Here is a 13720-nt window from a genome sequence, read left to right on the forward strand (position 1 = left end):
CTACCTGCTCACACCCACACTTCAAGTATTCTTGAGTGCCTCCGGTGCATGGAATTGGGCCCATTTCAGGACACCTTTGAATAGAGGCCCTGCACTTCAGCCTCTTTCATACTATAAGGACAGCTAGCACTGCTTGAGTAGGCGGGTTGCACTTGCTTTATCTGCAGAAGGGCATATGGCACACAAAAGTATAGCAGCAGGTTTTCCAACCATTACCAGAATCATGATTTCATGTAGCCTGCCCCATTCACCCAAGACCACAGAGTACAGCATCCCACAAATGAGAATTGCTTCCCAGACACCTTTGAGGTGGAGCACACAAGTCCGTAAGACCATCCCACACTTATTTAGGAGGGGAACGAAAGAATAACATATTCAGCTGAAACTACAGGAGTATTTCATATCAAGTGAGGTTCAGTCTAGATCTAGAGGATCTGAGGCAAGGCGTGGCCAGACGGTCATTCTCAAGAACACGGGGGATGCTTCTGGACATGTAGCAAACCCAGCTCAAATGTATCTCCGTATACATAAGGCTGTTCCTGCTCACTTATATTTTAATACCTCTGACATTTTAAGGTCAGAGGGACCATTATTATCATCCAGGCTGACCTGCTATGAAAACCAGTTCAGATAATTTCACCCTGCTTCAAACCCCTAACAATGTTATTGGCAATTGAACCTTGAGGCTCAACAGTACCACAACAGAAAGAGGACATTTTAGTAGAGAAAGCAGATGTAAGGAACAGTTTATGACAGTATCATACTGCTTACCCTATGTGATCCATTGGAGTTCTTTGAAGTATTTTAGGCGATAGATGATTATATTAATTGGGATACTAATATTAAATAAGAAAGCAATGTCTGAAATAATACTATTGATTTGCCTTTTACTAGGAAAACATCAAGGAATATTGATTAACTTTGGTTTGATATTAGGCGGAATTGTGCGTGAGGGGGTCTCTCTCCTATCAGAGAGTCACGAGTATTTTCTTAAATGGTTTTATGTTAAAAATAGAAGATTTACCTGACATTGGTCAGGTCTTTCAGGGCAGGGAGCTGGGAGCACAGGGATGCAGGAGTCACAGAAGGGGTTTGGGGATGTGGAGGGCTCCAGGCAGGGGACAGGGGCTGGTGGTAGGGGATGCAGAAGACAGGGTTTGGGATGAGGATGCGCTCAGGATGGGTAGCTGAGGTATAGGGGGTGCAGGAGTTAGAATAGGGGGATCAGTGCAGGAGACTGGGTGTGTGGGGGTGCAAGAGTCACATTTTGTGGATGAGGAGGGGCTCCAGGCAGGGTTCTAAGGATGGGGGGCAGAAGTCAGGGTTGGGGAATGAGGAGGGGCTCCAGGCAGGGGATTGTTGTATTGGGAGTTTTGGAGATGAGAGGGGGTTCAGGACACAAGACTGGAGGCATGAGGGGTGCAGGAGCTGGCGGTGGCCACAATCTCCATCTCTGGCCCCTTGCTGCCCGCTGTGGTCATTACACAGTATAATGGTCCTTTTCCGTGTTATGAAAACCAATTGCATTCCAAGCACATCCAATAGCCCTGGTACAACCAACCTCTGACCTTGCTTTAAGTTATCATAAGAGGAAGCTGCGTGCCAAATTTGATGGTCCTAGTTCTTACTGTTTAGGAGGAGTTCTTGAACAAACAGATGGACAGACAGACAGACTTGCTTGCTCGCTCACTTACAAATAAACAAACAAATACTCTCAAATATAAGCTATCTAGAAAAATCTCAGATTTCACAATTAAATTTCCAGTGTAAGTGATCATAATTATCTTATTTTTCAGAAGTACTAATTTGCGAAGCCATCTTGTAAATATCAATTTCCACCTCCAAAATTTGAGCTCTGAGATTGTCAGTCTGATATATTCCTCAGTTAGAATCGGTTCAGCCTCCTTTCTCCTAATTAGCATTTTCATTTGTTTCTTACCTCATTGCCTGACAAATGGTACATTCTTGCTTCTTGAAGCAGTGGGAAGACATCAGGACATTGTCTAATGAGCAGATCAGCTTCAACTGTCTCTACAAAGTACCAAGGGTCCAGAAGGGGTAACCGGACATTCTCAAGAACATAAGGAAGGAGAGGAAACCGTTCAGACTCCTTGTATCGAACCCAGTTCATAACAGTCTCAAAAACCAGTGCCTCTTCAGTGACGAAGAGGTCATCACTCTTTAGGGTGTTGTAGAGAATGTCAGCAGGGATCTCCAGGAACTCCTCATAGTTCAACACTTGAGCAAAGTTCTGGATAATGTAGCTCTGGACTTGCTGCTTCAGATTCTCCAGAGAATGAGTGTCAGCCAGCCTCAGAATCCCAACACAGTTTTCTGGATGGAGAGCTTCAGTGAGGAAACTGGCACAGGCATCCACCATCCGCAGAAACTACAAAGAAAATGTTCAGTACCATGCAGTTATTATATATTTCTACTGGGGACTGTGTGTGGGAGCCACAACTAAGGGCCAAGGCCCCCACAAACCAAAGAAAGACCCTTGCCTCAAGGGTTTACAATCTGCATACAAGAAAAAATACACAGATACAGGTTGATGAGCACAAGAAAATAATGGGACAATACAGTATGAGTAGCAGCATCTCAGACAGCACACCAGCGACCAAATGTCCAGAGTTTGGTTTTTTGGTAGGCATCATAACAGACCATGTAAGGAATAAAATAAAAAATAGCATATATGGCCCTCCACACAACAGAATGAGAGTAGCTATGAGTGGCTTTTATTCCCACAACATTTTTTTGATGTAGGGAGGTAGGTATCCCTATTATAGATGGAGAACTGAAGCACAGAGTAGCTTAAGTGACTTCCTCAAAGTCATCCACTGAGGAGACTGTGGCTCACCCAGAAATTAAATCTGAATTTCTGAGTGCCAGTCCTATCTGCTAGAGCATCCTTCCTAACCTCAGTGTTGTTTGTATGCTGGTGTTGTGGGAAAACACAGGACCTGGTCCTGCTTCAAGCAGCTAAACATTTCAATCAACTGGCATTTTAGGGAGTGGTGTTCCAAAGTCCTGAGCACTGAGAACGCCAGTAAAAGCTGGTGGAGGATGCTGGAGGACCTCTGAAAATCCAGGCCTATCACACGTGTGAGGCCTTACTGAAGGGCGTGAGCCTGATGGGAGATCTGAAGGAGCAAAAGGTGGCCAGTCAGCTCACAGTGGGTATGTCTACACTCCTTGGAAGATCGACCCAGTCCAGGGTTTGGGGTTCGATTTTGCACAACTAGTAGAGATGTGCAAAATCAAATTATCTGGGGTCAGCAGTCGACCTTGTACTCCTCAATATCACGAGGCGTAAGCAAGGTCGAAAGGAGAGTTTTTCCCATCAACCTGCCTCTGTGAGGTTGCCCAGGCAAGTCAATTGTAGATAAGTCGATTCCCTCTGTACAATTGCTGCACCTAGAATTGCGGATCTACAATCAGGTCTAGGGGAGACCGAGCCAAAGAGAGGGAGAGAACGCCAGACATTGGGAGTGGCATAGGAGAAGAAATAAATGGGCCTTTAAGTCATGGGGTGGAGAGTGTGCAGGTGAAGCTGTGAGAGTAACACAACCCATGTTGTTCCAGTTCTGTCAGTTCTGTGACAGCTTGGTGATGAGGCCATCAAGTTAAACGTCCCTTGGGACTATGGCCAGGATCTGGGTGGAGGAAGCCATACAGTCTTAGAACTTTAGTTGCCTGTCTCATGAGGTATTAAGAACAATGTCTGCAGAGGGGCAGATTCTGATTTCGGTTACACCCACCGAGTAACAAGAACCTCTGACCCACTGTTCTGAAACTGCTGTTTGTTTTACAGCAGTGCTTTTGTGGGGACTTTTCTCCTACTTCGCTTCAGCTCTGCTTTAATCATTTGAGATTCATGGTAACTTAAAAGGATACTGCCAGATTGAAGAGTTTTAAATTGATTAATTTTAAAAAAAATCCATGTTTCAGAGACAGCTCCCTTTAAGTCAAGGGGTGGGGAACCTTTTTTGTGTCGGGGGACACTGACCCACAGAAAATTCAGTTAGGGGGCCATATGTAAGTGAGAATCAAAAACAAATAGGCAGAAACCATTTCACGGCTGTGGCTCCCAACTGATCGACAACCACACCACCATTCCTGAGGGCCAGCCTATACCTCGAACACTACAGCGACACAGCAGCAGTGCTTGGGTGTATGTAGAAATGCATGACAATACTGAGAGGCCTTCTCCTGTCCCAGTCGTTAACCCACCTCCCTGATGGGTGACAGCCATTCGGTCGCCACCTTCCCTGACTCTTGTTGCTCCATGCCAGGGTCACCTTCCTGACCCTAAGCTCTGAAATGGTAGCAGCACTGCTGCTTTGTTACTGGCTAAAACATCCACTCAGACTGTGTTTTGAGAAATTCCCTCCGTCCCCATTGGTGCCACCAGTTCCTCTCTTCCAGGTGGAGATGTCGAGTAGTCTAGACTCTCAGGGCTGCAGGCTGGTCTTTCCCATGGACTCAGAGCAGGTCTAGATGAGATGAGGATGGAAAAGCAGGTGGCTGCCAATACCCTCCCTACATTAGCACCAACTCCCGGTCACCATTGCTAGCCCAGCAAGGAAACTTTTGTCCAATAATCCTAGTCATGCTAGGCCTGTGGAAAAACAAGCTTGCAAGGAAGCTCCCTCCCAGCCCAGTGTGATCGTGATACCACCTTCCTTGTGGATGAGACAAGACTAACCATCAGCAAGACAGTGATCGTGACTTACCAAAGTCAGAGGCACCGAGTAGACACTATTAGGAAAACAGTAACTTCTAAGTCTTGTAATCACAATAGATTTTAAAAGTCAGACAGAAATACAATTCTCTTGTTGGCATTTCCTTTTAAATTAACAAAAATGATTCTGGAAATAGACCATCAGAACTGCTATAACAGATGCATTTCGACTTTTGTTAATGGCCATTACATTAGAGCCCCATCCCAATCCTGTTAATCCCCATATCCACTGACTACAATGTGAGCAAGTCTAGTCTTTGGGTGATTAACCCAATACACTGAGAACCTTTTTGGAGCACAAGTGGTTAATAGTAACCCCTCATGCTTACTTTGGCTTGCCTCAGTGATTTTGGAAAGGGGAGTAGCACACTGGCATTTAATATTGTTCTGATTAGGCAGCTAGGAAAGAACAAAGCCCAGGAAAGACTAATAAAGGGGCATAATGTGAATAATTAAAAGTAGCGTCCTCATTTTTTTCTATTTAGTGTCAATAGATTGGCCATTTAATTTTGTTGTTCTCCCCTGTGGGGAACATTGTATAGCTGTGATTGAAGGGGAAAGAGAAGTGAAACACAGTAAACCCACTTTAAATGCTATCGTAATTAGATTTGTTTAAGTGATGAGGGCAGAATTTTCTGGGCAGGCCTGTATCCTGTTGACATAGGCAGGCTGTTTACCAAAGTTGAAAGATGACAGGCATTGGTTACAGACTGTCTGGTTCCTGTTTTGCATTTACATGTGGTCAAGAGATTAGAGAAATGCAACTGCCTAGTGAACAGAGCTGCATTCAAATCAAAATACTGTGGCTGTTGCTACAGCTCTTCCTCTGCAAGTATCAACAGGGTGCCACAACACTGCTCTAGAGCTCTGTGGCTTCAATGCTACCTTATCTGTCCCAGGGCTATTGAATTTCTGTATTGACCTACCACTTGCTATTAACACTGATACTTTCCCCTTACAGTAGTGCTTTCTTTAAAAGATCTCAAAGCACTTGGCAAATACCTATTGACCCTCACAGCCTCACCTGCTTGCTACCCTCTGTAAGGTGGCCATTATATCCATTTTACAGATGGAAGAAAATGAAGTACAAAGAGGATGAGTGACCTATCCAAGATTACTGAACACTAGAACTGGAAGGGACCTTGAGAGGTCATCACGTCCAGTCCTCTGCTTTCATTCACTGCAGAACCAAGATTAGTCATCCAGTCATTCAGTATGTCTGGGAAAGAACCTATAAGTCCTGACTCCACAGCCTGTATGCTAACCACTGAACTATGTTCAGTCTATTTCTACATAGCCTCGTAAATGCAGTGTATGAGTTCACAGGCAAGATAGCAACAAGATAGCTTATGCTTCCATCCTCAAAGGCTCGTGAGTGGGTAGAGAGCCCTATGAATGACCCTCTGTGGTTCCATCTATTGACAGGAAGAAGCAGAAGCGTGTGGTGTGAAAGCAAATCACACACAAGGAATGGAATAGAAAACTACAAATCTGTAACAGGTCAAAATTATTTGGAGCAGGGTTGCTCCCTGCCCATTGCTACAAACCCTGCCATCTGGATTTCACAGCTTCACTAGGGCCTTAACTTTAAAAAGTAATCCCAAAAAAATATTGATGTCTATTGACTTGTTGACTCTGTAGACACTCGTGTGGTACCTGGGAGGCTGAGTGGACACTTAGGGGAATGAGTATGCAGGCCACCCTCAGCCAGCACTGCTCTCAGGGATAAGGTTGTTTTCTTCACATCTGCACAGAAGCAATTTCCCTGGCAACACCCGGACCATCTCTAAGCTGTTACATTAGGAGCAGAAAGGACACCTGCTGCCAGCCCTTCTAACAGAGAGATGGGATGCATGTTGGGTATGAGCGTGGGGGGTGATGAATAAGCTGGCTGGGGCCTAAGGGTCAATATTCAGGGAGATTGGGTGAAGAGGAGTCTTCTGTCACAGCATAGAGGAGCAGCTGAGGCTGTGGCAGCCTAACATAGATAAAACCACCAGCTGCTCATAGTCCTACCCATGGCAGTGAGATAAGGGGTAGGGCCTGGGTCAGACTTGGAGGGTGAAGAGACAGCTTGACAAGGTCCTGGCTGGGATGACTTAGTTGGGGTTGGTCCTGCTCGAAGCAGGGGGTTGGACTAGATGACCTCCTGAAGTTCCTTCCAGCCCTAGGATTCTATGATTCTAAGAGGCTGTTGAGGGGCGGGGACAATGCCAAAAGACAGAGCGAAAAGTGGAATGTTGTGCAACACATTGTGTTAACCCTGGCATATTCTCCAGTAATGGTCCAGCACCCATCAGTGTAGAATAGAGGTGCATCCGGGTTGGGGTGATGGCTGGAGACATTTCCAGAGTTTTTTAGCAGTGCCAGGATCTGCATTCTTATCAGCTGAACATGCTAGTGCTTCACTCAGTGCTGTCAGTTCTCAGGATTTTATCACGCGCCTCAGACTGTTGGGTATTTCACTTAAAGCCCAAGCAGATGTAGTCAGTTGTAGCCAAATCTCAAGTGTCATTAAAAAAAAACGTCTAGGCCTCATGGCTCCAGAGTAAAGCCTGAAAACTGATCCTGATCTATCAAAAAACCCAGAAAAAGAATAAAAGTTGTGCAATTTTTTTAAAAAATGTCTTGATTTTGTAATGCTGGCAGTTTACAGTACAGGAAGGCCAAAAACATCTGTGAACCATTTCACTCAGACCATGGGGATGGAGGAGGAGAGGGAAGAGAAGTAAAAGCTACCTTTTATTAAAATTAAATGACTTTTTGCTTTGTGGGGTACTTTTTTTTTTAACCAAACACACCTCTCCAAAGTATTACCTCCTATTATTATAAAGGTAACAGGCTAATCTCAGTGCACAGATTTTTATATTTGTGAGATTCAGAGATTTTAAGGACAGAAGGGACTTTATAATCATCTAGGTGGACCTCTGGAAGAATGCAGGCCACCTATAGGTCTGTCTTCATCAAGATTAGAACTTAATCCCTCTAAGGCTTTAGCTACGCTAGAAGCATCCGTCAACAGATGTTTCTGTTGGAAGAGATTTTCCAACAAAATGTCTGTCGACAGAGTGTGACAATGAACTAAAGCACATCGCAAGAGCACTCCGCTCTGTCAAGAGTGGCTGGACTGACCGGCCACTCTCTTGACAGAACGACCAATCAGAAACACAGCAGACAAGGCTTCCCGGTGTCCTGGAAGCCCTGTCTGTTAACAGAGGGCCCCCTCAGAGCATCCACACGTCCTTTTTATCAACAGAATCTGTAGACAAAGGCGCTTTTCCTTATCTAGGAGAGGCAGAAGGTTGCCAGCGGAAGTGCTGACTTTTGTTGACACTGTCGACAAAACACTTTCTGTAGGTGGATGTGCAGCGAGTTTCATTGAGAAAACTCCAGTTTTGTCAAAATTACTCACTAGCGTAGCCATAGCCTAAGAGTATTATACAATAAGCTTTCAGGCAGCACGTGTCCAAAACACTTTGGGACTGGGTTTGCCTTTTTGTTCTGTGTTTGTACAAATGCCTAGCAGGAGTCGAAGGCAAATAAAAAATATGAAGCCAAAGATCTCTAATGAACCATACACACCACAGAAGTGTGTGGTGCTTGGATCACATGTGCTGAATTCTGTTGTCCTGGCACCAAAACTGAAGCAGGCTCTTTGGATTAGTTCATGAGCACCGAAAGTGCTTTTTCACTAACCTGGAAAAGGCTGGCTGCTTCCAAGACTTTCTGTACATTTTGCTTCGTGATCAGCACCTGACTGGTGTACGTGTAGTCCAACAGCATCCGCATGGTTTCTGCATCAACTCCTTGAATTATGATTTTTTCTTCATACTTCTCTTTTAAATCATTGCAGAACATGGCCCTGAAACAAGAGCTGGTCACTGGTTACCCAAGAAAGACTAGTATGAAAAAAGCATGGCTATCAGGTTTCAACCGGCCAATATCAATGCAGAGCTCTTCTGATTACATTGTATTTACACAGGTAATATTGTGGCAAAACTACAAAGAACATTCTTTGTCAGTTGTTTTCCTACTACTGTAGAACTAGATTTTAAAATGTTGCAAGATTAATCTACAGAGAGTATCTGATGATAAAAACATAAAAGCTGCTAAAGATACATACTGCCCATTCTGTAAAATGAATACACAGTCTGCACAAGTAGTGTATTTAAAAAAAGACATTTGGTTCAGGAACAAACTTCTGAAAAGAATGGCCTTGTATCAGAAGGTGAAATAAAATTGGCAAATAGATCTGTTAAATATTAACAGTAAAAATGTTGATAATATTTTACCTATGCTTCCCAAAACATTGTATGAACATTTAGGATTAAATTGAGGCTGGTCCAGGTGTAGGATGGGACATACGGAACTTCATTCTCTTCCATCTCTGGGAAAGGGACAGGCATCAAATTAAAGGACTGGGGGATAGAGGTAGGCCCAAGGATGCTGGGCTTTCCTTCGGTCAATGCACTGGCCTCTGAACAGAGGTGAGGACTCAGTAGGCAGCAGGTGTCACCTGGGAGCCTGGCTGATACTGCTGTCATCAACTCACTCTCCAGTATGAAACCCCAGTCTCAGTGGCAGCCTCTGCCCCACTCTAACTTACCATCAAGGCCATCCTGTGGGAGGCACAGTGCCTGGGACAACACCCTCCCACACACACACAGGGCCTGGGGCCATCCCCCTGCCGCAGGCCCCATCGCTCACCACCCCCTTCCCAACCCTTCCCCAAGCCTTGCCCCTGCTCTGCCTGCACCCCATCCATAGGATGGTTGGGGCAGCCACTGCAGGACTCCCGAAAGCATGGGGTGGCTTCCCTGATTCATCCTATGGACAGGAATGCTCTGCTTCCCATCACATAGCTCCCAGCCCATACACTGCTACTCCTTCAAGAGATGAATCCAAATCCAATAGGCACCCAGGCCTGCCTGATCAGGAGTACTGTTGATGAACCTCAGGAGACTGGTCAGAGAGAGAAATTGCTGCTAAATCCATGTGGCTGGTAACCGTGTCTAAGGCCAGGTCTACACTACAAGCTGATGTCAAACTGAGGTACACAACACCAGCTACGTAGCTGGAGTCAATGCACCTTAGATCGAGTTACTGTGGCATCCCCACTGTCAGGGGTGGGGGCACCATGGGAGAAACACTCCCATTGACACCCCTTACACTATTTGTTCTGGTGGAGAATCAGAGCTGAAGAGAGTGTGATCTGTTGTCGATTTAGTGGGTCTTTACTACACCCACTAAATCAACCACCAGAGGATCTACAGCCACTGTGACAGTCTTCCCATAAGCGTAGATAAGGCCAAAGTTTCCCACTATGCCCTAGACCAGTGGCAGGGGACAGTGTGGCCCAGCAAGCAGTGGCTGCTGAAGTAGGCACATAAAGGGGTGGGAGCTAGTGTGGGGGAGGAGGGTACACGGGGGCTGGGAGGAAGGCAGCAGTAATCGAGAAGAACAAGGAGCAGGACCAGCTGCTGCTTGCCTGGGGTGGGGAGCTGGGGGTGAGGCTGAGCTATTGCTTGTGCTCCAGGCTATCCTAGACCCTATGAATACAGAAGAGCAAGGACTGGGATCTTTACAGTTGCAGGTGCCTTTAGGGCAGGCTTACTGTCTCTGCTTCCCAGATAGCTTCTCCCTTTGATGAACCTCCTGGAGTTTGCTGTGGAGATGAGGAGTCTGTGTGTTTGGATACCAGGGTATGCCAATAGCAATGAATCTTGTCTTTGCTGTTAATTGTGTTTGTCTTTGCTGTTAATATTGGCAATTTCCTTAGGCTGTTGATAATGGTGTGTTTGAAGGGAAACACACTTGCACCATCTTAAGCTATGTCTACACTGGCAACTGAGTGACAAAGCTTCTGTTGTTCAGAGATGTTAACTCCCCTCCCCAAAAGACAAAAGTTTTGCTGCAGAAGTGTCAGTGTGAACTGTGTGTTGTCAGCAGGAGCACTCTCCAGCTGACAATGTGAACGCTGCTCCTTGGGGTGCAAGTCTGTTGGCAAAAATGCTGACAAACAGTGGCTGCACTGCCTGACTTTCAGCAACACGGTAGTGTCATTAAAAGCTGTGTAGTGTAGACAAAGCCTATTCCTAACAGAGTAATAAATCACAGAATTAACTAAGAGCCCTCTAAATGCACTTTGCTACCTCACTGCTGTTAGCTGATCACGCACATTTATGGTCCTTTAATTTTTAATCTATTTCTTAACAGTGAGTCTCTCTTCCAGCAGTGTTCTTCTGTAAGATGAATTTACTACTGGTGGATGACTTCTCACTCCCAATGTAATTCTGGCTTATGCACTTTAAATGCTGGCTCATTATCTATGTGACTGAATAGTAATACATCATTTTGTCTGTCTTTAAAGAGCTCCATGGCTGCTGTTTTGCTATGTCACTCAGTTCAGCTATCTCTTAGAGGCCATGTGCCAGATTCCAAAGATTCAATCACAACAGTAAGGTAAGAAGTACCCGAACATGCTTTTGACGACAGCTAGAGGAAAATGTGTGTGAGCATCTCAGATGTAATTCTATCTCCTTTTTACCTTGATTGCCAAATCTTTCTCTGTTAGGGGAGGATTACATATGCGTGCAAAGTTAGAAGAACAGTGTATCGTTCGAAGTGGGGAATTAATCGTCTTAAGAACCAAAGTCTTCACTGCCAGGAAAGGTGTATTTCCAGGGGCATAAGAAACACAGATGAATGATCCCTATGGAAAGTGGGGGCAAGGCACTGTAGTTCTTACCAAAAAACACCTCGGTGAGGTGAGCCACAGGCAGGGCCTATGCTGTTGACCTCTACTAGCTACACTGCAATAAACCGACCTGTACCTTGCCTCCACTTGGGCTTTACAGCAAGGTGGACAACTGGTCTTAGTTGTGTCTGGCAGGGAAGACATAGCCTTTGAGCAGAGGGCTGGTGCAGATATGATGCTTGCCCTGGTGCGCAGCTCCAGCAAGAGCTGGCAGAGCTGCAGCAAAAGCCAGCAGGGAGCCATTTAAAGAGCTGACAGGGACCTGAGTTGCAAGAGGACAGCACCACCCGTCGTCCTCCCTCAGTGAAGACAGCCAGATAAGTTGATTGTAGATATGTCAGTTCCAGCTAGAAATGCATATCTACAATCTACTGTAAAGTCTAGTGTAAATCTGGCCTAAATCTGGAGTAATCCAGGCAGGCAGACACCTGAGTACAAAGACACCTGTCATGTGTTACAGGGAGAAGAGGTCTGTACAAAAAGATAAAGAATTCAGGGCCCGATTCAGCAAGTCTGCGTGATGACTGTGCCTCATAGGAGTGAGAAACAGGCTGTTGTCCTAGGGTGCAGCTGCTCTGTGCCTTCATTCCTTTATCTCCTAGATCTGTGAACTGTGGTCTTGTGGTGAGCATGTGGCACTAACTGTCAAGGGAGATGCAGCTCTGATCTCACTTACATCATCACAATGAAACTAGAGTAACTCAGTGGAGTTCCTGTGGTTTTCCATTCCCATAGGTGAGCTCCAGACCTCACTTTTGACATCTTGCCCAAGCTATGGCACTGACTTCTGGATCCTGGACAAGCGGCTGACCTTTCTGCACCTGTCCTCTAGTCTTTAAAATGGGGGTCATAATACTTCCCCCACTTGTGGGGTGAGAGGTGACTTGTTTACTGTGTGTGAGGCATGCCGAGCCCTGGAGCTGGAAAACATCACTCCTTGAAAGTTGGAGCAGGTAGGGATGGGGAGGAGCAGGGATGTAAAATCAAGAAATGCTCATGTCTCCCACAGCATTCCTATTGGGGCCAGGCAATTCTGCTTCCCCACATTTTCAGGGTCCACTGGACCCCCCATGGCAGTAACTTCCACTTTGAAAACTTTGGCAAATTTCAGACTCCCACAAATAGTGATTGCTTCTGAAAATATTGACCCTAATCTCTGTGGGCTTTTTTTTCTCCACAACCTTGTGCAATTAGGGATAAAATGCTTCTCTTCTGATTTGATGCCTTCTTTACATCATCTATTCTGAGCAGCTGGAGTGGAGAACAAACTACTGTTAAGGATACAGAACTCCACGAGAAGCATTATGTTATATAGGCTCTGAAATGATAACTGAGGGAGGACTGGAAGTTGATATCTCTGCCAGGCCTCTGCTCAAACCCTGTTTAGCATTAATATTTTATATTATGTTAGCATTCAAAATGTATCAGACCCTGTGCAGACCTAATGTAGCCAATTCAGCCCAGCATAGCAGAGGAGAAAAGCATAGCTCAGTGGTTAGAGCACTGGCCTTGTAAACACAATCTTACCAGCTCCATCCTTGAGGGGACATTTCACTGGTCTGGGGCAGGTGAGATTAAACACATAAACGTTTGTGGGGGATGAAGACAGGTCCTGCTATGAGGGCAGAGGACTTGAAGACTTCTGGAGGTCCCTCCCAGCTCTGTGGAATATTAAACCTACTTCTCAGAGAAAACAGCAACAGTTTGGGGAGGGATAGCTCAGTGATTAGTGCATTGGCCTGGTAAACCCAAAATTACAAGCTCAGTCCTTGGGGTGGGGGGGGGCTTTCAAGTTTCTGGGGCAGATTAAATTAAAAACAAAAAAAATCAGTCAGGGATGGTGGTAGGTCCTGCAGTGAGCACAAGGAAACTGAACTCCATGACCTCTGAAGGTCCCTGCCAGCTCATGAGATACGTACATCTCGAGGTTTCAAATAGCACAGAAATAATTCTAGACTCTCTGTGCTCCCTGAAGACACTGAATATCCAAAGAAACCCTCTTTCCCGCTAACGTGACAAAACCCGGTCGGTTCCTGCCCTCTTTTTGGGGGGCCATCTTATGACATATCCCAAAGGGCTGAGGGGGCACCTTATATCAAAGAGGTATTTCATCCTCTCAGAGTCCTCTGCCAACAGCCGATGTCTGGCTGATAGCAATCAGCTGCGTGAGATGACGACAGCTGCTGGTGTGGCACTGGGGATCCCACTGGCTGGCGGGAGTC

At 45.7% G+C, this 13720-nt stretch overlaps 1 protein-coding gene across 2 annotated transcripts in view; it reads right to left on the reverse strand.

Moving 5' to 3' along the window:
- Positions 1-13720, reverse strand: part of KLHL6 (kelch like family member 6) — a 61960-nt gene that overhangs the window by 22557 nt on the left and 25683 nt on the right. For both annotated transcript variants that reach the window (XM_075004394.1, XM_075004393.1), the window contains exons 3-4: positions 8438-8603; positions 1940-2389 (exon numbers count right to left, since the gene is read on the reverse strand). In XM_075004394.1, coding sequence (XP_074860495.1) covers positions 1940-2389; positions 8438-8603 — 616 coding nt within the window. The remainder of the gene's footprint in view (positions 1-1939; positions 2390-8437; positions 8604-13720) is intronic.

Source organism: Carettochelys insculpta, chromosome 10 (genome assembly GCF_033958435.1).
Source record: "Carettochelys insculpta isolate YL-2023 chromosome 10, ASM3395843v1, whole genome shotgun sequence".
Lineage (NCBI taxonomy): Eukaryota > Metazoa > Chordata > Testudines > Carettochelyidae > Carettochelys > Carettochelys insculpta.